Source organism: Engraulis encrasicolus, chromosome 23, assembly GCF_034702125.1.
Source record: "Engraulis encrasicolus isolate BLACKSEA-1 chromosome 23, IST_EnEncr_1.0, whole genome shotgun sequence".
NCBI lineage: Eukaryota > Metazoa > Chordata > Actinopteri > Clupeiformes > Engraulidae > Engraulis > Engraulis encrasicolus.
The window spans coordinates 41,912,036-41,934,134 of NC_085879.1; the positions used below are offsets into that span (position 1 = coordinate 41,912,036).

The following is a 22,099-nucleotide window of genomic DNA, read 5'->3' on the forward strand; positions in this document are numbered from 1 at the left end:
TCACAACCCGTCATTAGCTTCAGAAAGAAAGTTTTTGAGCGACCATCTCACTCTCCTGATCTCAACATCATTGAGCCACTCAGGGGAAACCTCAGATGTGAGGTTCCAGCAAGACACCCAAAGACAGTATAGGAAACAACCATTCTGCCAGGAAGAATGTGCTGTTTTGTCATCTGAGCAAGTTAAGAGCCTTATCCACAACTACCACAAACAATTTAGACCGGTCCCTGATATTAAACAGGGCCATATTCAGCATCAGAAACTAGGGTATGTAAACTTTTGAACAGGGTAATTTGGGTAGTTTGGGTTGTGAACATGCTTTTGAAGGAGTAAGCGCAGAAAATGGCTAATAAATGTCTCAAGCCAGTCACTGACAATGAGTGAAAAAAAAGGTTTTGTGTAATCCTTCATATTTTGTGAGAAATCGCCAAGAATGCATATATTCTGCTGGGGTATGTAAACATATGAGCACCACTGTATAACCCATTGCACTAAATAAATCATACCGTATTCTTGTACTCTTTAACACTTGTTCTGTCAGGTCCATTACAGTCAAGAAACACAAGACAAGAAATTCAGAATGCAATTTCTTTGTTTAATAGTTATGAATTAGATTCGGTGGTATGGCTCTGTTCAGAGGAGTCCCCCGGTTTTCCATGGACACCAAGGAAAACATTGGGCACTTCTCAAAATTTAGTGCAGTGCACTTCCAAGTGTATCAGCCTTAGTCGGCACCGCCAGTGATTGGATACTCTTTATTAGTCACATCCAGTGATTGGATAGTCCGTAGAGTTCACCAAAGAGTATCCAATCACTGGGCGTGACTAATTAGGCTGATACACTTGGAAGTGCACTGCACTAGGTTTTGAGAAATACCCAATGATTCAGGGAACAACAGTATCTTAGGGAATGCCATGAGTGCAAACAATTCTCCCAGTGAACAGAGCAGGCAGCATGACAAAGGGTATCCTATGTCATGTTATACTGTACATGGGTTTTACATTTTTGTTTTCTCCTGGCTGCGCGAATCTAGCAGTGCACAACTCAACCTCTGATTGTTGGAAACAGCTGTCAGTCAAAAACCTAGCTCCCGTGGTTGGCTGCCAGTGTCTTGCCCCTCCTCACAACACCGTGTTAATAAACACGGTGAACCCATGTATTCACGGCAAGGCGGAGCTGGGAAGGTGGTGGGTCGTGAAGAAGAGAGTAGCCAGAGTTGAGGAAGATAATAGAACATTTGCATGGCACCATTTTTTAAACTGATCAATCAGGAGTGAGGAGAGTTGATTAGCTGATCTAGAGCACCTGAAGCAAATCAGAAGCAGCCAGCTCTTGACTACCATGGCCAGCCAGAACTAATGCTGATCCTACAGTAGATTTGTGTATACATGGGTTCCGGCTGTTGGTAAACAGTTGAATGCATACACAGCCAGGGATTCGAAAATGATAGGCGGCTAGGTGTTTATCATTGGAAGTCCCATTGAAATCCTGCACAGTGTATGATAAGAACCTGTTGTCTTGTCGGCTTGCGGATTTATCCACTTACTCGCACACTGCTACTGTCGGTGACAACGTTTAGAAGACCATACCATCATGTCGCTCGGAATTCTTTGCCATTATCCCTAAAAAACGTTATATTGTGTTGCAAAACGTTAGCAACTGCTGACAAGGCAGGGTTTTGCGATCGGAGGCAGCCTCTGATTGTTTAGAAGTTTCCGTCACTCAACCGTTGTCCTCACGTGTGATACTCACGTTAAGATATGTTATCCCAGAATGGAGTCGGTAGGAGTAGAGAAACCACAAAAACCGCTACAACATCCAGCCGTCTAGAAAACAGGTTTTAACCACGCACCACCCTGGTCCAATGCAACTTCCAATGTTAAACACCTAGCCACTTAGCATTTTGGGACCCCTGGCTGTGTGCGCATTTAGGTCAATCATAACAGACCAACCCATGTTGCTGTAATCTGTACTGCATGTTGCTGTTTATGTCGCCTTTAGTAAGTAGCTGTGGATAATCTCCTAAATCAAATGTAATGTAATGTAAAAGCGATGTGCTGATTTCATTCATGTAACTTGACCAAATTATGAGATATACTAGGCCTATTTGTGTGCCAACATTTTTACGAAGTATTTTATTAAGTGATTTGGCTCTCTCATCTTGTCCCTGTGTTTGTTATATTAACACATACCAGTCACACAAATAAAATATTTTGTCTCAGTCTCTTTATTGGGATTGTTGTATTGGTTTTTTTTTAAAAACCAAGACCACATGTTGCAACAATATTAAGTTTGATATACACATAAAAAATACATAATTGGCAGATGTATGTTATATCACTGAAAAACACATGTGTTTTAAGGTTATGTCCTTGTGGTGGATAAGTATCTGTGTGCATTCCAATATGTGGACTTCCTTCCTCCACTTGTGATTGTGGCCTCACGTTTTGCTAACGGCCCGCCTCCATGGAGAAAACAATTAAGTTTAAGCCTAGCCACAACAGTTTTTGTTGGACTATTCTTCATTCACCATCCAGTTTGCAAATGAGAAAATTACTTCACAATTGAGGTTTTGCGAGGTATTGAAATACAATGCTGGCCACAAGCACAAGTCATCGTGCACATTGGAATGCATACTCTGTGTGAAGGTGTTTTTTTGGCATGTAATAGACTACGAACACTTTCTGGACCATTTGCAAAGTTTTTTATTTCATTTTATTTTATTCTTTTTTTCTCGGTCATGAGACTCTATCATGAGATGCACTCTGGACCTGGCGCCACCGAGAGAATAGCAGCACATTAGTGAACATGGATTGCAGCATGTATATTTTTGGGCATTTTATTTAGACATGACAGTTGAAGATGGAGACAGGAAATCAATGGGAGAGAGAGATGGGGTAGGATTGGGATATGATTCAGGCCGGACACGAACCTGTATCCCCATGGACATGCAAGGTGCAGATGTGGGGGGCTTAGCGCCCTGCGCCACAGCGGCCCCATACGTTCATATTTAACCTGTCTTAAAGCCCTGTGTTATGTCATAGTAGTGTAATACTATTGTTGTTCATAACTTTTCAATTAGGCTACTATTTCAGTGTTCCACTGCTGGAACAGTGTGCATTATGGGGCTACCCAGCAGCCACCAGAGACAGAGTGTGGGTCCGGTGTTCACTTCTTCCCAACATAATTCACGGCATAGCCACTCCAACTGTATCGCACGCTATATTGTCACGTGGCCACGAATCGCTGATCAATAATCTATAACGTTCGTCGTGCCGTCACGATAAAGCCCCTTTTTTCATGGTTGGGCCACACTTCCACAGCCAACAAGGGCGTAACTTTATGCTGACAATTGGGGGGGTCAAGATTTCCATCTAAATGAATTAAATGGCTAAACAGTTTTCTTCAGTATTTGCATGTATGTTACCTGGTCATTTGTGCCTCCTGCGCTGTCTCTCTCTGTACTCTCTCCCTGTTTTTGGTCATCCGATTCTCCTTCGCCTCGTTCTCTCCCTCTGTCTTCAACTGATGCACTTCCTCCATCACCTCCTTTCTGTTGCTCAACTGCTACATCTCCTCCGTTGCCTCTCTCTCCTTCAACTGCTGCACCTCCTCTGACACCTTCATACTCTATCTCTTGAACTGGTTCACCTCCTTTGTCACCTCCTTCTCTCTCCCTCTCATCTGTGCTTCCTCGTCTCTCTCTCTGGACACCCGTCTCTCTCTCATCACCTGTACCTCCTTGGCCTTGGATCTCTCTTTGGTGACCTGCACAATCAAGTTTTTGAACCTGATATAAAAAAAAACCTCAGTTAATGTTCAAATGGCTTAGCAGCAAACTCACATCAGAGTTTTAGAGAATGCATTTTCCCAATCAGGCTAAAGTCAAGCTGTCAGAAAATCTCCATTTGTAATGTGGCATATAGCAATAAAGCAAAGATGAGTTAATGAATGAATGAATTAATTAAAAACATTCCTACCCTTTGCTTAGTAGGCCTAATTCATATGATCAGAAGAAAGCTACAGTCAGAGATGGTTGATAAAATCTTTGATGCAGTGCCAAATATGAATGACATATCCCAACCATCAATCACTAATCAGGATGCTGCACAAATAGGATCTCTTGTCTGCTGTTCGCCATGTTGTTAATCATATGATCAGAAGAAAGTTGCTGTGGTAGAAATTAAAGTAGCCTGCTGGCTACATAATATCCCATACCCATTATTTATACAATTGACTGTTGTTGTTTTTTTTTATAACTAAATATACAGTGGCGACTGGCGACAAAAATATTGAGAGGACCTCCTCTGTCTCACTCCAAGCACAGCCACGCATAGTGTCACGCGAGGAAGGAACCCCTTGTCTCCCCAACCCTCTCTCGTGTCTCTCTCTTCATTACTTCACTGGCGAAACAAACTGTAATCGCTTGGCTGTTGTCAACAAATGCGATTTTGAAAACAAAATATAATGCCACAATACATCTTATTTAAAATGGATGTGTTTACTATTGGTGTCAAAAAACTTACAGGCATTTTGGTTCAGCTGCATTGAACAAGCTTCTCATTTGAAGTGGATACTATCATAGGAAATCACGCAGGCAACTGGACAGGGGGTAACCAAAAACTACTTAAATGACGTGAAATAAAACAAACAGACGTCCGATTGCTAGGGTTTCACAAAATGTGTTGGTTTGAGGGAGTAAATATCCCAAGTGCTAGCCATCAACGTCCAAAATAGCCAGCCACGTCCAGTGTTATTGAACTAGCTGTCTGTCGTAACCTAGCATAAAATAGCTATATAACTACCTGACAGGCAGAAAGGCAGTGGTACAATAGGTTCTCAAAACACTCTGAAATAATGTCTCTTGTGCCAAAGACGCATCCACGCATGATCATGTGGCAATTGCAAGTTAAAAGTAGAAAAAAACAATTGCTCAATACTTGATAAAGCTGATCGCTAATCAGTTTGAATTTCGGATAGTGGAGAAGATGATTACCCATTGAGAGATTCCCTGATTGTCGCTCCCAACGCAGGACGCTCCCCGGTCGGCTCGGTCCCACTAGCCAGACTATCGATCCCACCGCCATATAACGGAGCTAGTTATCTTTTTGATGTTAGTTTTTTGTTTCTAACCCTAACCCTAAACCTAACCCTAAATTGCTTTTATGTGGCAGTGTATGATAATACGTGAAATATAATCGGGTGGGACTACACGTCCGGGAGTGATAGAAACACCTGGGACTACACGTCCGGGAGCGATCTCAGTTGGGAGTGTCCATCTACCTCCCCCATTGGATTTACACAACTAACGCAGATTTGGGGAATACCAGGGGGCAGGGGGGTTACATTACAACATGATTAAACATAACTAAACGAAACTATTTTTCACTATTTTACATAAAATGGGTAAAGTTCTTCATGCAAGACAAGTACTGTAATTATATAGGGGGGGTTGTACAATTATATAAGGGGGGTTATATTGTCAGGGTTTGAAGTCTGGGGGGGTCAAAACCCCCCTAACCCCCGTGGAAATTACGCCCATGGCGGCCAATGTATTTGAATGGGCTGTCTGACTCGTGGTAGATTTACAATTCCGACAGAAAACTGATTAGGGAAAGATTATCAGTGAAGGGACAGGCCTACATTATAGCATGTATGCCCCATCAAGCTGTGAAGTAGGCTAAAACAAATTAAGTTGGACAGTGCATTTCCAATGCAATGTTCGATTCTTGAAAAACGGGGCGTTATCGTGACAGCACCACTACCGTTATAGATTATTTTAATTTTGTGGAAACACGACGCATCTCGTGCGATAGGGCTCGCATAGCATGGGTTGCTACAAATGATATTGTTCATCTCATCAGTGTAGTTCAGATACGTGTATAACCTCAACAATCAGCAGAGACAGAGCCTGGGTCTCCCCAAAACTACTATTAGGCCATTTCTGACTGAAGTTTTGTGCTAACTAAATGAACAGATAAATAAAACATACTGGTATGAATTCACCAATAAGCAGGATATGTTTTGATATATCTTTTATTGGCCATTTTCAGCAAATACAACTATAGCTAAATTATGTTGAAATGCTTTCTGTGCAATGTAGAGTAAAGTAGTAGAGTACCTTTATCAATCCCTAAAGGGAAATTAAGGGTATCCTTGGGTATCATTGAGTGGTGTAGTAGCTCTACACAGTGCTCCTGTGAACGGAACATCTTGTGCGTTATTCACTCTTCTTCTCCTTCTTGCCACCACCAAACAAGAATGCTGCTGCTGCAGCACCAGCGATTGTTAGTGCAGCAGCACCAACCGCTACAGCCATCAACCCTGCTTCCTCGGCCTGGGAGACCTGTGTGCAAAATATGCTGGAGTCAGTATACAGTAGTTGAAGTGAATGCAAATCGACAGATCAGTCAGTATAGATACGCAAGTGCATTAGGCTGCGTAACATGTACAGTAGAGTATCGTTTATTGATCCCGCGGGAAATGAAGGTGTCAAGTAGCATACATAAATACAGAGGAAGACACAGTCACCACACACAACATTTGCACATATATCCACCATATACAGCTCCAGGCCTTTTTATTAGAATACCATGAAAAAGTTGATTTATCTCCATAATTCCATCAATAATGTTAAACTGTCATGGATTGTAGATTCATGGCCCAGTTTTTTAACTATTGCAAACATTATTTTTTTTCTTTTTATATACGTTGGTCTTCCAACTCAAAAAACCCATGAATTGGGGAATTCGCATTATTAGAATATTGTTATAAAATCACATTTTTCTTCATCAAAATTCGGGTCACATTATATCAGTTGAAATTTGGTACTTTCTACATAACATGCAATGGTCAATACTTGGTTAGGACATTCTCTGTCTTCATAATGGCCATGATGCGTTTAACATTGAAGTCAATGGAAAAACAGTGCATGGCAGTTATGGAAGCCCAGATATCCTTGATGCTTTGCTGTCAGCTGTTCTTGTTTGTCGACCTGGTACCCCACACTTCACTCTTCAATATACCCTGTAGATTTCCATGCCACATTTTGGCGCTAACTCACCAGTTTAATTCTAAATAACCAGAAATGAATCCCCATTGAAAATGAATGGGGTTTAATTTCTGTTGAGTTAGAATTAAACTGGTGAGTTAACACCAAAACGTGGCATGGAAATCTTCGGGTATATTGAAGAGGGAAGTGTGGGACACCAGCTCAGCTATACAAAAACAGCTGACGGCAAAGCATCAAGGATATCTGGCCTTCCATTACTCCCATGCACTGTTTCTGCCATTGACTTCAATGTTAAACGCTTCATGGCCGTTATTATTAATAATATTAAGACAGAGAGAGTCCTAACCAAGTATTGAACATTGCATGTTGTGTAGAAAGTACCAAAGTTCAACTGATTTGATGTGCACTGATGTGAAACAAATTTTGATGAAGCAAATTGTGATTTTATTACAATATTCTAATGATGTGAATTCCCCAATGCATGTTTTTTTTTGAGCTGGAAGACCAAAATATGCAACAATACACAATTTAATGATCGGAATAGTTAAAAAACTGGGCCATGAATCTACAATCCATGACAGTTTAACATTATTGATGGAATTATGGAAATAAATCAACTTTTTCATGGTATTCTAATAAAAAGGCCTGGAGCTGTATAGTTCCAATAGAGCAATATACTTATCCAAGAAACACGCTCTAGAAAACACTCTAGAAAACAAGGAGCAGGGCTTGCAAACCGAGGAGTAGGCCATGCGCTGAGTGTCTCCGCTGAAGAAGCCAAGTGAATAGTGCAGAGTGACAGGGGTTTATATGGGCAATAGGAGATTGGCCACAGGTACCAGTTATTAGCAGACTGATTGGATGATTGGACAATTGGATTGGATAATTCTAGAACCAGTAGACAGGGGCATTTGATTCGGAGATAGGAGCAGTGTGGGCATGGACTGGTGGAGAACCTGGTGGCAGTGTGACTGGTGATGAACTTAGCTTTAGTAAATCAATATCTCGTGGTCAATGTTTATGCTCCTAATCCTTCCTTTCACCTCCAAAAAATGCAATAATGACTGCAATATTAAGCGTAGAAGAGAAGGAAGGAAAAGAAGCAGTGACACTATTCCCCTTGTCACGACCACTGTCTTGAGCACCGGCATGCACAATGTCAGTGAATATAAGTACAGATAGACAAAACAGTCAGCACTGTTAGAACAGTGCCTCAACAACCAACACACATGCAAGTGTATTATTATTCTAACTTCTGTTGGTTTCAGTGAGCAATGACATTTTGCGCAGTGTTACTAAACTAATGTCTGCTCATAATTTACATGATGGAATTGTTTAGTTAAACTAAAAGCCACATTTTTTGTTACCAACTAGAAAGGGTGGAATCACAATTTCACACATGGCTACTTCAAAACCTGTATTTCTCACCTGGCGTGACTCTGGCTTGCCATATCGCAGATATGTGGCAAAGTGTTCACAGTTGGCCTTTGTGAGTTTGTAAGACACGGTCTTGCCCACCATGGCTGTCGCTTCCATTATGATATCCTTTGTAGGGCGGGGCTGACGTTTGCTGTCCTGGATGTTATTGACTCTCCACTTGCTTTTTCCCGCCACGACCTCCAGCTTCTCCTTCTTCACAATGGCTAAGGGACCTATCACGCTGGCGGACCCACTTCCCTGTGCAGCTAAAGAGGTGTACATGGTAACACTACAATTGTGTGGTAAATAAGCAGAGATGTCAAAAGTAAAAGCAGAAGTGGAAAGAAAACAACCCTGCCACTTTCCTTAGCACAACTACCATAATTTATGTCACAACTACTCAACCGTTGCAGTAGTCGATCAACTGATTCTGTGCTGTTGGATGAAATTTGTGGCACATTTTAGGTAGACTTTAGGTAGGCCTTGGCCTATTTATGTTTTCATTTTCATTTCATTTCATTTATCCTTTATTTAGCCAGGATTGTCCCATTGAGACTGCAGTCTCTTCTGCTAGGGAGTCCTGGTCAAAATGGCATCATACATATAGTTAGGCTACAGACACAGACAAACCCATAGACAAAAAGGAGAATAAATGTACAAAAAACACATTAAGAAGAATAAGTTTACATAAACGTATTTTGAGTTTGTTCTGAAACCAGTCACACAGCTCATCTATCTACCTCTTTGGGTACAGTGGAAGAAGAGGTGTAATATCTATGTAATATCAGCAGGATCTGATATCACCAAGTAATTAGTCGTCCTGGATCAACGTTTTGGCCAACCTATCAGAGGTCGGCAGCAAGAGAAGAGCCCGCCTACTTCATGAAGTCGGACACCTGAATGTTGATCCAGGACGACTTATTACTTGGTGATATCAGATCCTGCTAAATATCAAGTGTTAGTGTTGAACTTAAACCATAAATTTACCTCTTTTTAAATTTACTTTTACTTTTGACACTTCTGTAAATAAGTGTACATACTAATCCATGGTTCAGGCCCCTGCATTCTAACACCACACTGCTCCCAAGAACTTTACTCCGAAACTTAGGTTGCTATGGGAGTCCATGTTAAAACATCAGCTTCTACTGTTTTAAAACATTCCCAAAAACAGAGTAAGCTAGTTGTCCATGTTCAATAGTAGGCTAAGGGCCATAATCAAGGATGTTATTGCCAGATTTGGTTGGTCTTGTTTTAAAACTCATATCAGTACTTCAGAGTAAAAACTACGAAAACTGGGTGATGATTGACTACTCACAGTGAGACGTCAGGTGAATGACATAACCCTCCCCGATGTACACAGCCCAGTGCTCGTATCCTCCTCTGAAGAATTCTATCAGGTCACCAACCTTTAGTTGACATAAATATAGTTAGGCTATAGGCTATAGTAGATTAAGTAAAGTGGATAGTGTGTATCATAGTTTAGTAAAACAAAAAAAAGAATATATATATATATATATATATATATAGGCCTAGTTTAAATAATTTACCTTCTGTGCCATTGGGAGCAGTGTATTTACTCCTTTGGTGCAGGTTTCAAAGAGATTAGTGATGGGCCTTTAATCAAGCTGACTTCTTTGAGCTTGAAAGGTGAAAGATCTTCTAGGTTTCCCTAGAGGAAAGCACTTGGATTTATACCTGTCAAGACCGCCCCCTTCACCATGGCAATGCGTCATAAACCATCCTGCTGCTTATCATTAAATTATTGGGCCTATAAACTGTCAACTAGACACTCCCTCCTGATTAATGAGCTCAGAAGTCTGGTCTATAACGTGCACCTGCACAATGAGAATAAGGGGTAACGGCCGACGAGGTGACTGGTTATACGAAATTAATGGCGAGGCGGCGGCTTTGAACTTTGGCGACGCGCGCAGTCGAACTTTGAAAGTTGCCTCCGCCAAGCGATTAATTTCTATAACCGGTCGACCTCGAAGGCTACCTGTGAACTTCGTGCGTAAAAGAGAGAGAGAGAGAAAGAGAGAGATTCCCCACGCTAGGGTCATTTTTGATAACTCTCCCCTTTCCCCTTTCACACGTGTTCCTTCCCCACAAGAGGAGAGTAGCCTATTTTTTTTTAAAAAAAAGGATGTTTTCAGATCAATACCAAAGGGAAGGTAGCGGGAAGTAGTGGAGCAGATGACTCGTGACTCGAGAGAGGTGACTCGTTTCGATACAATTGATGGCGAGGCAGGTGCTTAGAATTTCGGCTACAGGGTATTTTTGTCATGTATTGCTGGGCCTATCTGTAAATTTGTAACCTATGAATTATGCCAACTGCAGAATAATTTAGTGCGCACGTAATCAGGCGCGCCTCTATCAGATGCATGTAGTAGAACTTTTAGGGCGACAGACTTGACAACCAAATGCGATAGAACTGACGACTGGCTCTTGGCTTGACAACCAAATGCGATAGAATTAACGACTGACTCTTGACTTGATAAACAAATGCGATAGAACTAACGACTGGCTTTTGGTCATAGCAACCTGCAGTTTAGAATGAGTAACCTAACCTAACTTAGTCTCACGTTTGATGCCTGACAGGTTATAGGGAATTAGTTGCAACCCCATCAGCCAATCAGAAAAGAGGATTCAGTTGCGTAGGCAGATAATAAGTAAGGGTTAACGTTCGGCGAGAAGGTCGCTACCGTGGAATAGCAGCACGACAGAGAGAATCTTTAGACCCCGACGCGGAGCGGAGGGGTCTTGTTCTCTCTGAAGTGCTGCTATTCCACAAAGCGACCGACTCGCCGAAAGTTAACCCGCTTATTATATGGATATACTTAAATGATTCACACATGCGGGGTCATTTCTTTAGACCTATTTAATGTTAAGATTGTTGCTGCGCAAAACAAAACAGTGCCGTTGTGGAACACCACTAGGCAACAGCTAGGTAGGCTAGCCAGGACAACAGGTGTTGTCTATCACAGCAGCTGATTAGAGTGACAAAAGACCGGACCCCCTGCGGAGTGATATGAAACATTCGCTTTAGCCACTGACTTGTATACAAGCCAGTGGCTTTAGCAGTGAACGTCTTGTTGCCATTGACAGCGGTAGCCAGGACAACGGGTGCTGTCTATCACAGCAGCTGATTAGAGTCTTGATGAAAAGTCGCTTTAGCAGTGAAAAGTCTTGTTGCCATTGACAGCGGTCTGTTATAGACCAACCCGTCCGTTATCGAAAAATAACAGACGTCCGAACGTTGGGGAGCCCCGTTGAAATGAATGGAGCATTCGACAGATGACGTCACAACCATATAATAGACCCCTTGCACCTCCCTTGACAACCGTCGTCAGGATGAACTCAGAGGACAATCGCGCTCCGAACGCAGTGCGCAGCCCGTTGGAATCCCCCCCCCCTTAGAATTAAAATAATCAGATTCTAGAAAAAAACAGTATCTGAACTAGGGTGACCACCCGTCCCGCGTAACGCGTGCGCGTACAGCGTTTGAAGGCCAAATCATGCCGCGAATTGACTGTCCCGCATAATAAAGAGTGCTCGAAGAAAAAAAGAGTCTCTCTATCCCTGAGACCCAGGCAGTCACTCACACTGGGCTTCCAAGACCCACGTGCATCAAAGCAAGTCAGAGGTGGGATATAACTTCGTTCCATGCTACTATTTTACACATTGCCCCAGCAGCGAACTGACCGATTCTTCATTGTATGCGTTCTGTAGGCCTATATGAAAGCTAACCGCGGGTTGCAGCAGTTCTCAATACCGATGCGACGCGCACATCGTAACGCGAGGGAAAGTCAGACTATTGTAATGTCCGGTTAGGAGAGTCCAACAACACTGTACCACCTTGTATCAATGTGAAAACAAACACTAATCCGTGACTTTTGCAACAGAATGCATCAGTGAAGCATGTTACCTGCCAAATGCAAGCTTTTTCCCCTCACATGCTGTGCTTCAAAGTAGAGGACACAGTGCCACCCTGCATCCATTACAAACCCTCTGGCATTTGTAACAGAATAAACATAAGAACAGGAATTGTCTGCCAAGAATGGCTAAATCTAAATGTTGAAGTGTTTCCCCCAAATGCTGTGATGTTGTTGTAGCTTGCTACAATTATTATTATAAAAAGTACAGACCCTTATAGGTGTACAGTAGCCTATGGTCCTCATGATCTACCATTTTGGCAAAACTGCACATATGCACACAAGGTGCAGGCCTAGCTGGTCTTTTCAAGAGATTGAAATTATGTTCACTTATTGTTTCACATGGCGGTCTAGGCTACTGACAATGTCTAAATTGTCTAAATAGTGTTGCCTATTTATTTATTGATGGATTGCTATATTTATTAGGGCTGTGGGGGTTAAGAACTGATTACATTTGATAGGCTAGGGTCCATTTCAACATAACCTCCCATCCTCTCCTTCTTCTTGTGGCCTCACAATGCAAGGCAAGATATCGTTGACATAGACCATTTTTCAATATGGTGAATTCAGCTAAATTGGGCCACTTTGGTTTATTCACTAATATGCAAAAAAGTGGCCCAATTTAGCTGAATGGACCCCATATCTTGCAAAAGCTCAATTCAAAGGTCATCCCCAAAGGTTGTTGTACCTTGGCTGACAGCTGGGACACTTTATTGTTTTCTACATGGAAGCCACTAGCACAGGGAGAGGTCGGGAAGTTACATAATGAGATGGACCCACATTGTTCAGTTCCCTATGGTGCATTAGGCTACTAAAGGGGAGTTTCCTTGGGCACCTCTGAGACTTCTTCTCATACCACAAATACCCCCTTTCACATGCTCTATCTACTCCTCTATCTAATGCAATTACGCTCCATGCATCTGGTATTATTTTCTTGGAAATCATCATGGTAAAGAAGTGCACACCTTGGATTGCAGACGTGGGTGGGAATTACTGCCCCCTGGTGGAAAACAAGACGTATAGCTCATCCTCACGGTAGGACAGATGTCATAGGCAGAGGTGGAAAAGCCCGGCGGCGGCCACATGTTTGCTTCAGACAGTTCAATGAACCATCTGATCTTAATTATTACCACATCCCTAAAACCAGGTTTATGAGCCAATTAGTGAAATTGCCCGTGTTAACAGCACCGGCAGAAGGAAAACCTTAAAAAGGTTCCTCTGTCAGTTCAGTTTTGAAGCCTCTGGTCATAGGATAGGGCTACTGTAGTACTTCACGGTAGAATACTCACATAGCCTAGACACCAAGGTTCTGGCCCCCCCAAGCCTCTTGAAATACGGAAACGTTTTTCGGAATTTAGACATAAAAGTACGGGTTCCGTATCGAGCTGAAATGGGACAGGGGACGTTAAAATGCAGGAAATTACATCTAAGAAATGCAAAACTTTCTGGGGGAGGACCCCCCACACCCTCACCTCAATGAAGTATATCATATTTTTTTCATTGACAGTCGGCAACCATAATACTTACGTATAGTACGGCCCCTTTACTGGGAGGAATTTGAAAAACTGGTCCTCACTTGCATTTAATTGAATACCCCGGCCCTAGAGAATATGCTGCCTATTGCCTCTGGTAAACTGTTACAAGAAACATTCAGCACTTTAGGCCTATATTGAAGGCAGCCACCATTTCAACAGACAACAACAGTGATAATTAATTTCATTGCTCATTATTTACTCTTCTCCCTCCATGTTCATCCTAATTCTTTTATTTGCAGTTTTTAGTTCGTTTTTCAGTTTGTTTTCTACAGATCTTTGCTTTGTTACTCAATGTGTCTCTGGTGCCCATTATGAACTGCTAACTTCTATTAAACAATCCCATTATATTTTGAGGAAGGCTACTCTCCACCGACATCCAGGCCTAACTTAATCATTATACTTGAATCCAGTCACCAGGTCTACATGTGGTAGAATTGACATATATGTTAATATACAGTAGACCAGGGCTATTCAAATGGCGGCCCTGGGGCCAGATGCGGCCCTTGGACAGCAAGGCTCTGGCCCCCCACAAGGTCAGAACAAAATGGAAACTTTTAGAGATAAAAGTACGGGTTCCGTATTGAGCCGAAACGGGCCAGGAAATGCAGGAAATTACATCTAAGAAATAAAAAAATATATGGTGGAGGACCCCCAGACCCCTGCAAAAAAGAACTGCCCCGTATTTCTTTCATTGACAGTTGGCAACCATAATACATACATATTCCATGTTCGGCACCTTTGATGGGAGGAATTTGAAAAACTGGCCCTTGGTGACATTTAATTGAATAGCCCGGCAGTAGGCCTATATGCTGTAACTTGCTGCATATTTAAACTCCCCCATGCCTCTGCACTAGACCTGTTGGTCTACAGAGCCGCTGCTTCACTATATCCCATGCTTTGACTCTCTTTGACAGAGATGATCCTTTTGTGAATCACTTAGCCTATGATTGAAGCCTCAGTGTAATGGTGAACCTCGCACGAGATGGAGCATCATTTTCTTGTATGAAAAATGTTTTTTTTAAAAAAAAAAGGGGTTCCACGTGCTTCTGTTTTTACATCTGGACTCTGATGAAGATGGGTCGAAACGATGCCATCGAAACGTTAGTGCCTAACATGTTGTGCATTTGAATTAAGAAGAAAATCCCATCTGAGCTAACCTGACTCTCGCGCAGATGGATTGTCATCCATCTGGAATTTTGGTGGTAACCTTGCTGTTCTAGCTCGAACGTGATTGGAGAAATTAGGTAACAGTGACGTATTACTTCAACCAATCACATCGAAACGGGCCGTGACGTAGTTGTCTGCGACGCGCGATAGAAGCCACAACAGAGCAGTTAGCATGTTGACAGTAGTTCCAGTCCAGCTAGCATGTGTATAGTGGATCATTGGTGGCGTTTGAACGGCAAGCCGCCTGTGGTATGCCACCTGTGTCCGACATCGGACCACTGACGGTTACAAAACACACAAGGCATCGGTGGATTTTGGTTGGCAATCCGACATAGTGCACGAGTACTCTGCAGGGTCCAAACAGCGGCATGCTACCTGACAATCCACCTACGTGAGAGCCAGGTTACATGCTACCAGCCCCTAGCACCAAGGAGGACCGGCTACTCATTTGGTGCCAGCATCGTTTGCATCAGATAAATCACAACAAAGATATGGTAAGTTAGATGTCTTGAAATGGCTATATTTTCTTTTAGTGAACACATCACGGGCATGGGTTTGTCCGTTTCTGACGGGGTGATAAATATTGCAGACAAAATGGACGTCTGCTTGCCTGCACAACCAATGTGACATATATTGATGAATAAAACTTAATCAAGTATGTGTATTTCGCTGAAAATGATTGACCAGCGATAAAATGTTATTCAGACAAAATTGCCAGCCATATGAAAACAATGCAGCCTCAACAGCATGTAGTTGCTACTAGCATTATTGGTTGTGTTCTGGTCACCGTTAGGCATGCCAATTTACCTATGATAATACAGTAAATCGTTTACAGTCCCATACGTTTTGTATATCCTACCATGAGAGAAATATACACCAGGATTGCATTAACTACTCCCGGTGTGCACGATTAACTTCGGGTCTGATTAACTTGGATGGCATAAAGAGCTGTTCACGTCAGACGAGACAGGATGGGGCGTCTTAAGTTCTATTATACACTTTGGAAACTGCATTACGGTTCGACGAGAGGACCATGCCGTCGCACTTTTGCCGTTGTTATTGTGCGCGATTGTATTCTCAAACACTTCAGCTGTGGTCAATTCAAATAGTCGATTCGTGAGTGTGCTAAGCACTTCGAGAAGTTGTAGGTGACCATCCCTAGTTGATCGGACGACCCAAAGTTAATCGTGCTCAACGTCATAAGCTGGGACACACACACACACACACAGACGCTGTGCGATTGTTAATTGATCAATGATGATGTCTTTTCTCTCTCTCGCTCTCTCCATTATTAGGTGACCCAAGACCCACGGTTATATAAGGTATGTCTGATTTATTACATCCATTGCTAGGTCAAAGGCAAAGAGTACATTACTGAAGCAAGCAAAGCCGTATTGTTAAGGGGTGTAAACCCCATTTGTGTAAACAATTAGTTTTTTTCATCAGGGTGGGGATGTGAAATGACTGAGAACCTATTATCAAGGTAAATAGGACCCTTGCTGACCTCACCTGTACCTGTGGCCTCGGAAGGTATCCAATGTTACAGGTTTGAATTCTTAGTAAGAGTAACTGAAAAGTATATGTGCTGTCCTGCACCACTATCCACCTAAACCTACATTAATTTCTCAAGAGACTGTACTCCTCATAACATTACAGTTGACAGACGCTTTTGATCAAAGTGATGTACAAGGGCAGTAATGCAACATGTGGGTGGAAAATACTCTGTACACAGAGTAAGTAGCATACCCTGTTGTTAATGAACTTTAAGTCACCTAGAAATATTTTAAAATGTGTTGCAATCAATTCCCGTGTTGTTTTTGTTCAAAACCTTGTATGTAGCCACAATTGTCACACATAACCTTCTGACATGTTTTGTCTAATATACTTCTATACTTCCTTTGTCTGTGTCTGACGCCAGGAGGTGTATGAAGAAACGACAGCATAGAGGACCCAGCACATCCCCTCACAGATTCCATGCCTTTCAAAATATTAGAACAAGATTTCAAGGCATTTTCCTTAAAGAACTTGCAACATTTCAGGAGTGCGTCACCATTTGGGTTTTCATTTTGTACAATACATCACCTAACACCAAGAACGCTACATTTTGTAAGCTATGTTTCTTGCATTGCCAGTAACCAATATTTAAAAGAAAAAAATGTGTATATATAAATTGATATCTTATTTGTCACTATTTACACTTTCATTACTGTACATTGAAAAAAATTAGACAGTGTTTTCTTTTCACAATAAAATTGTATTTACATATGTTCCAATTACTTGTGTACACCATTATTTACACCATTTGTTCAATATTCGGTTCGATATTGTGACAAGATTCCACTTCTTTGTTCCTAATGGATGATGGTTAGATTCTGAACTAATGCTGTGTTACATGTTCCATTATGTCTATGAATCTGTCATTAGGGAGAGTCAGTCACAAAAAGCCTCGCTCACAACCAGTAGCATGAAGTACCTTAAAACCATAGGTTGTTTTGTAACTGATGTCAAATGTAAGGACTGTTGTTGACTGCTGCCTCATTAGGCTTTGTCCCAAACCCAGAGCAGACAGTCTCGTTAATGAAAGTGGCACATCTGGTATTTAAGTACACATGTTCTGTACAGCTGTCAGCAGACCATGATAACATTTCCAACTCTTCAGTAATGTCTAGATCTTGGTGGAGTAGTGTAGTGTAGATTCTATACACATGTGGTTGTACAGGCGCATTTTGAAACGGGCTCAACACAGAAGACCAAAGAAATGGAATTGTGGTAGGTGCAACACGTATGACCTGGCTGGCTCCAAACTTGTGGTGCGCATGCTCTGTGCCAGCCATTACTGAACTCACTGTCTTGTCTACCTAGAGTGTTCATTTGATGGTTTACAACAGTACAAGTGAGGGAAGAGCCTAATTCAATTTCCACTGTACATGTGTAGCAGCTGGATGACCCGGTCTGTGATGACAATCCCAGCAGACGCTGCCAACTCCATGACTTGCCTACCTGAAAACAACACACAATGTTAAAATAGAATCGGCAAACAAGGCAACTGTAATTCTAAATACTCTATAGGCCTAGTATCTGCATTTTAATTCATACCTATTTAAGGCTAAGACCTGAACAGCAGTAGGCTACTATTACTTAGTTTTAAATTTACTGCTGACCGAAAGGGAGACTTGGGGTTGCCAGTAGCTGGTGAGTGACAGGCCTCACCCTGTTTTTATTCCAGTACCCTCTTGTGTAAATTCTGTTTCCACACGAAGTAGGTCTCTTAACCATGCAAAATCTGTGATTACTTTAGTCTTTACCATCGAAACAGGTTAACAACTAGGGCAGAAAGTGAAAAGGGGAAGCCCACAGACCTATACCAATATGTATAGGTCTGTGGGGAAGCCATCCTGGTGAGTTTGAAGTCAGAATGTCGTCGTGAAATAAACATTCCATCTCTCACATGCTGACGTTTTGGGACATGCTGCATTGGCAGCGATCACGGGGATAGTACATTTAATTTAACACGAACTTAGCATAAACAAATTGGTCTGAATGCGACATCTTGGCATACTATTATGATCAACAGCACTCAGTCACCATAGCATGCGAGGTCTGGAAATGAGGCTTGTACAATATTGAATTACCGGCACTATGGGGGCATTCACAGTTGTAGCCTACCATGTCAGTCATTGTTTCACACACATCAAAAACACGTTAGAAACAACCAAGAGGTTTTCACTCACCATTTATATGTGGCATGGACCTCTCGACTAAAATCCCCACTTAAAGTTGGTCTTGTAAACAGTTGAAGACTGAACATCGCTGCGCTCTGCTCATTCTCCTTCAGTGGATCATTGGAAGAAGAGCGAGAACGTTCTTGCCACCAACTAATTCCTTGTTTTCTGTTCCTCTCTCAAAGAATGAATGTTTGGTAGTTTTGATAACACTTGAAATCGCTGAGTTCATACAGTATGCAGGCCGCCGTTGTTGTGCTAGCCACACTGACTGAGGGGTGTGCTAGCAGCACTACAGTGATGTCGCGCAAGATGCTACGTCATACCCGTCAACGCCTCACTCCACGATGATTGACATTGACATTATCCAATGGTCGGGGCACGTTTATTTTCTACTCGAGGACTTCGGGCTCGACAAGGCTGAACCAGACCCCTGTGCGAGCTCACGAAGTGTAACGAAGATGCACGAAGCACTAGGGGTCTCGCGAGAGCCAGGCTACATCTGAGCTGCTCTGGAGTCCGTTTCTCGATTCTTGTCGTTGCTAACCGTCTTAAGTCGGTCTTGAGTTGGTCGTAAGTTGCTCTTGAGTTGGTCTTAAGTTGGTCTTAAGTTGGTCTTTAGACGCAAGACCAACTTAAGAACAACTTAAGAACAACTTAAGAACAACTTAAGACCAACTCAAGACCTTGGTTACAACGTTGGTCTTAAGAACGAACAAAATGGCTAAAGTCGTTAGCAAAGGCACTGTCGAGAAACGACCCCCTGGTGTCTTCTCTTCGTTCGAGTTTTTTTGAATGTTTTTTTTATTTACTGTTGAATTACGTGCCCATATGAAAAAGTCTTATTTAAAACGCATATGGATTATATCTGTTCCATAAGAATATTATAAGGGTCATACAAGGCACAAACCCACATATACAAATCAAACAATTTTTTTAATTCATTTTCAGTATCTGTCATACACAATTTATGTTACTAAGGGCTTACATATTTCTTATAAGTAAACAGATTGGAAAATAGTGCTGTTTTTGGATGAATGCCAATCAGATGTGTGTTGTATTTGTGCCATGTTGTTGTATGTGTTATGTGTATGCCATATTTAAAGGTGCACCATGCAATATTTGTTGTAGCTTATTTCCAGCTAGGGTGACCACCTGCTAATAAGTCCAAGGGGGGACAAGGGGAAGGGCTATGCTTCGGAGGGACAATGTGGGACAGACCCCCCCCCCCCCCCCCCACACACACACACACACATTTGTCTTTAGGCAATATAGGCCTATATATATTCAAAGTATTTGTGTATTTATGTATGCTGCTGGACACCTTCAGAATCAATAACAGTTACTTGACTGTACTCTACTCCACTCTGATTGTGAACTAATGAATGCAGGTTGCCCATCTCTGCATCTGGAATATACTGTAAGGGATGCAACTAGTAACCCGAACCCACCAGTAGGTGGCAGCCCATGAACACTGACTGACTTGGCAAAGCATCTAGAGTGTGTGTGTGTGTGTGTGTGTGTGTGTGTTTGTGTGCGCACGCGCAATAGGCTATACTGACATTCAGATGGATGGTTCTTGCAACATTTGAAGACTGCCATGTTCAGTCAAAGAGTAAATGTATTGAATTGAACGAAACATTTTTTAAGCGGTGATACAGAATTACACCTTCGCTTCTGTTACTCTTCTATCTCAGTCAGAACAGAACCAAGCAACAACATTGAATGAACAAAACATTTGCACAAAAAAGATGCTCCAATATTTAACAATCTTTATTCGAATATACATGTAATTCCAAAAACTAATTTATTTGGTGATAAGCCCACAAAGTTTCAACTTCGAAAATGAAAAGACAACAGTGAGAGAATAATGCATAGTCACAGTAGTATCACAAATAATCATGATCATATTTGTAAAAGACACTCAGGCATGGCGAAAATGTTTGGTCAGAAGTAAACATGGTAAAATATGCCATTGAAGGCAAAAATCATTTGCACAACTTATCTTTTACGCAATTTTGCACAATTAATTTTAAATTCAGAATTAAATAGGCAAAGACAAAGTTTGGGGACATGTACTGTATGAGTGGAATAGGCTATAAATTGTCTGTTCCTGAGGGCCTCTGAAAATCCTTATTTGATTCAAACTTAATTTCAGGTAAAGCTGAAAACCTGGCACAAAAGCATATTCTTCTACATCAACCTTATTTGTATTTAGGGTTAGGGAAAGATCGTCAGGCTAATATTCCCTAGAGGCTTTAGCAGAGATTTTTTTTTCTTGTTTGGATCATAGTTTGGGAAGACCTGACAATGATACTTCTCCTGAACCAGTTCACATATCTTTTTCACAAGCTCATCCACCTGCCGCTCTGCTTCCCTCTTATTACAGTTGTTGTTGATGAATGCCAGCTATCTGGTACCGCATTCCCTAATGAGCTGCTGGAGATCTGGGTTTGTGTTTTCACATAATCATGAATGTGCTGAGATTTCAGATCATCTCCACGTGTGAAGAGGATAATAGCTCTTTCTCTTAATTTCGGATCCAGTGCCTTGAACTGTAATAAACACATAGGCCTACTCTCACATACACACACATACACACATACTACATGCACACTCCAACACAGATACTACACACAGACAACATACTGTAAGCACTTACTCACACAATAAACCATGCACCCATACCAACAATCACATACTAAATACATACATACACAGCCAGGGGGGGACCATACAGGGTCATTGTGGAAGGTTTTTGTTCAGTGCAGTGATGTAAGATGGGATGAAGCTTTTGCTAAAGCATTCTCGTCGCCACCTGAGTGTCCTGTACCTCCATCCGGATGGGAGCAGTGTGAAATGTTGATGGAGAGGGTGGGTGTGGTCTCTGATTATTTAAGGGCAAACTGTTTCTATTTAGCGGCATATCTTAACTTTACAGTTTTGATTCCTGCGTAGAGCAGATATCTGCTTCACACCCGAGTCTCCCAGTTTATTATTACTCAGATCCAGCTGTGTCAGGTGTGATGAGGGGTTTGATGTCAGAGCTGAAGTCAGAGCAGCACAGCCCTCTGCTGTTATACTGCAGTCACCGAGCCTGGAGAGAGAGAGAGAGAGAGAGAGAGAGTGAGAGAGAGAGAACTGAATAATACAGAAAACGCTCTAGAGAGAGAGAAGGTCACTGGTATACACAAAGAAAAACATTCACATTCAAAAAACACACACACACACACACACATACACACCACCACACACGTACACACACACACACACACACACACACACACACGCACACACACACACACCCACACA

At 42.0% G+C, this 22,099-nt stretch overlaps 2 protein-coding genes across 2 annotated transcripts in view; both read right to left on the bottom strand.

Moving 5' to 3' along the window:
• The window catches only part of LOC134440089 (phospholipase A and acyltransferase 3-like), a 28,595-nt gene that overhangs the window by 6,332 nt on the left and 164 nt on the right, over positions 1-22,099 (bottom strand). The window lies entirely within an intron of this gene.
• Positions 6,221-9,990, bottom strand: LOC134440015 (phospholipase A and acyltransferase 3-like). The gene is made up of 4 exons (XM_063189941.1): positions 9,979-9,990; positions 9,747-9,837; positions 8,441-8,697; positions 6,221-6,346 (listed from the first exon to the last, which is right to left on the bottom strand). The coding sequence occupies exons 1-4, from the start codon at positions 9,988-9,990 to the stop codon at positions 6,221-6,223; spliced, it is 486 nt and encodes a 161-aa protein (XP_063046011.1).

Coding starts and splice junctions, on each gene's coding strand:
- LOC134440015 (XM_063189941.1), bottom strand. Junction 8,698..9,746: donor CATTCACCTGACGTCTCACT/GTGAGTAGTCAA, acceptor ACACCTCTTTAG/CTGCACAGGGAAGTGGGTCC. Junction 6,347..8,440: donor GCAAGCCAGAGTCACGCCAG/GTGAGAAATACA, acceptor TTTTGCACACAG/GTCTCCCAGGCCGAGGAAGC.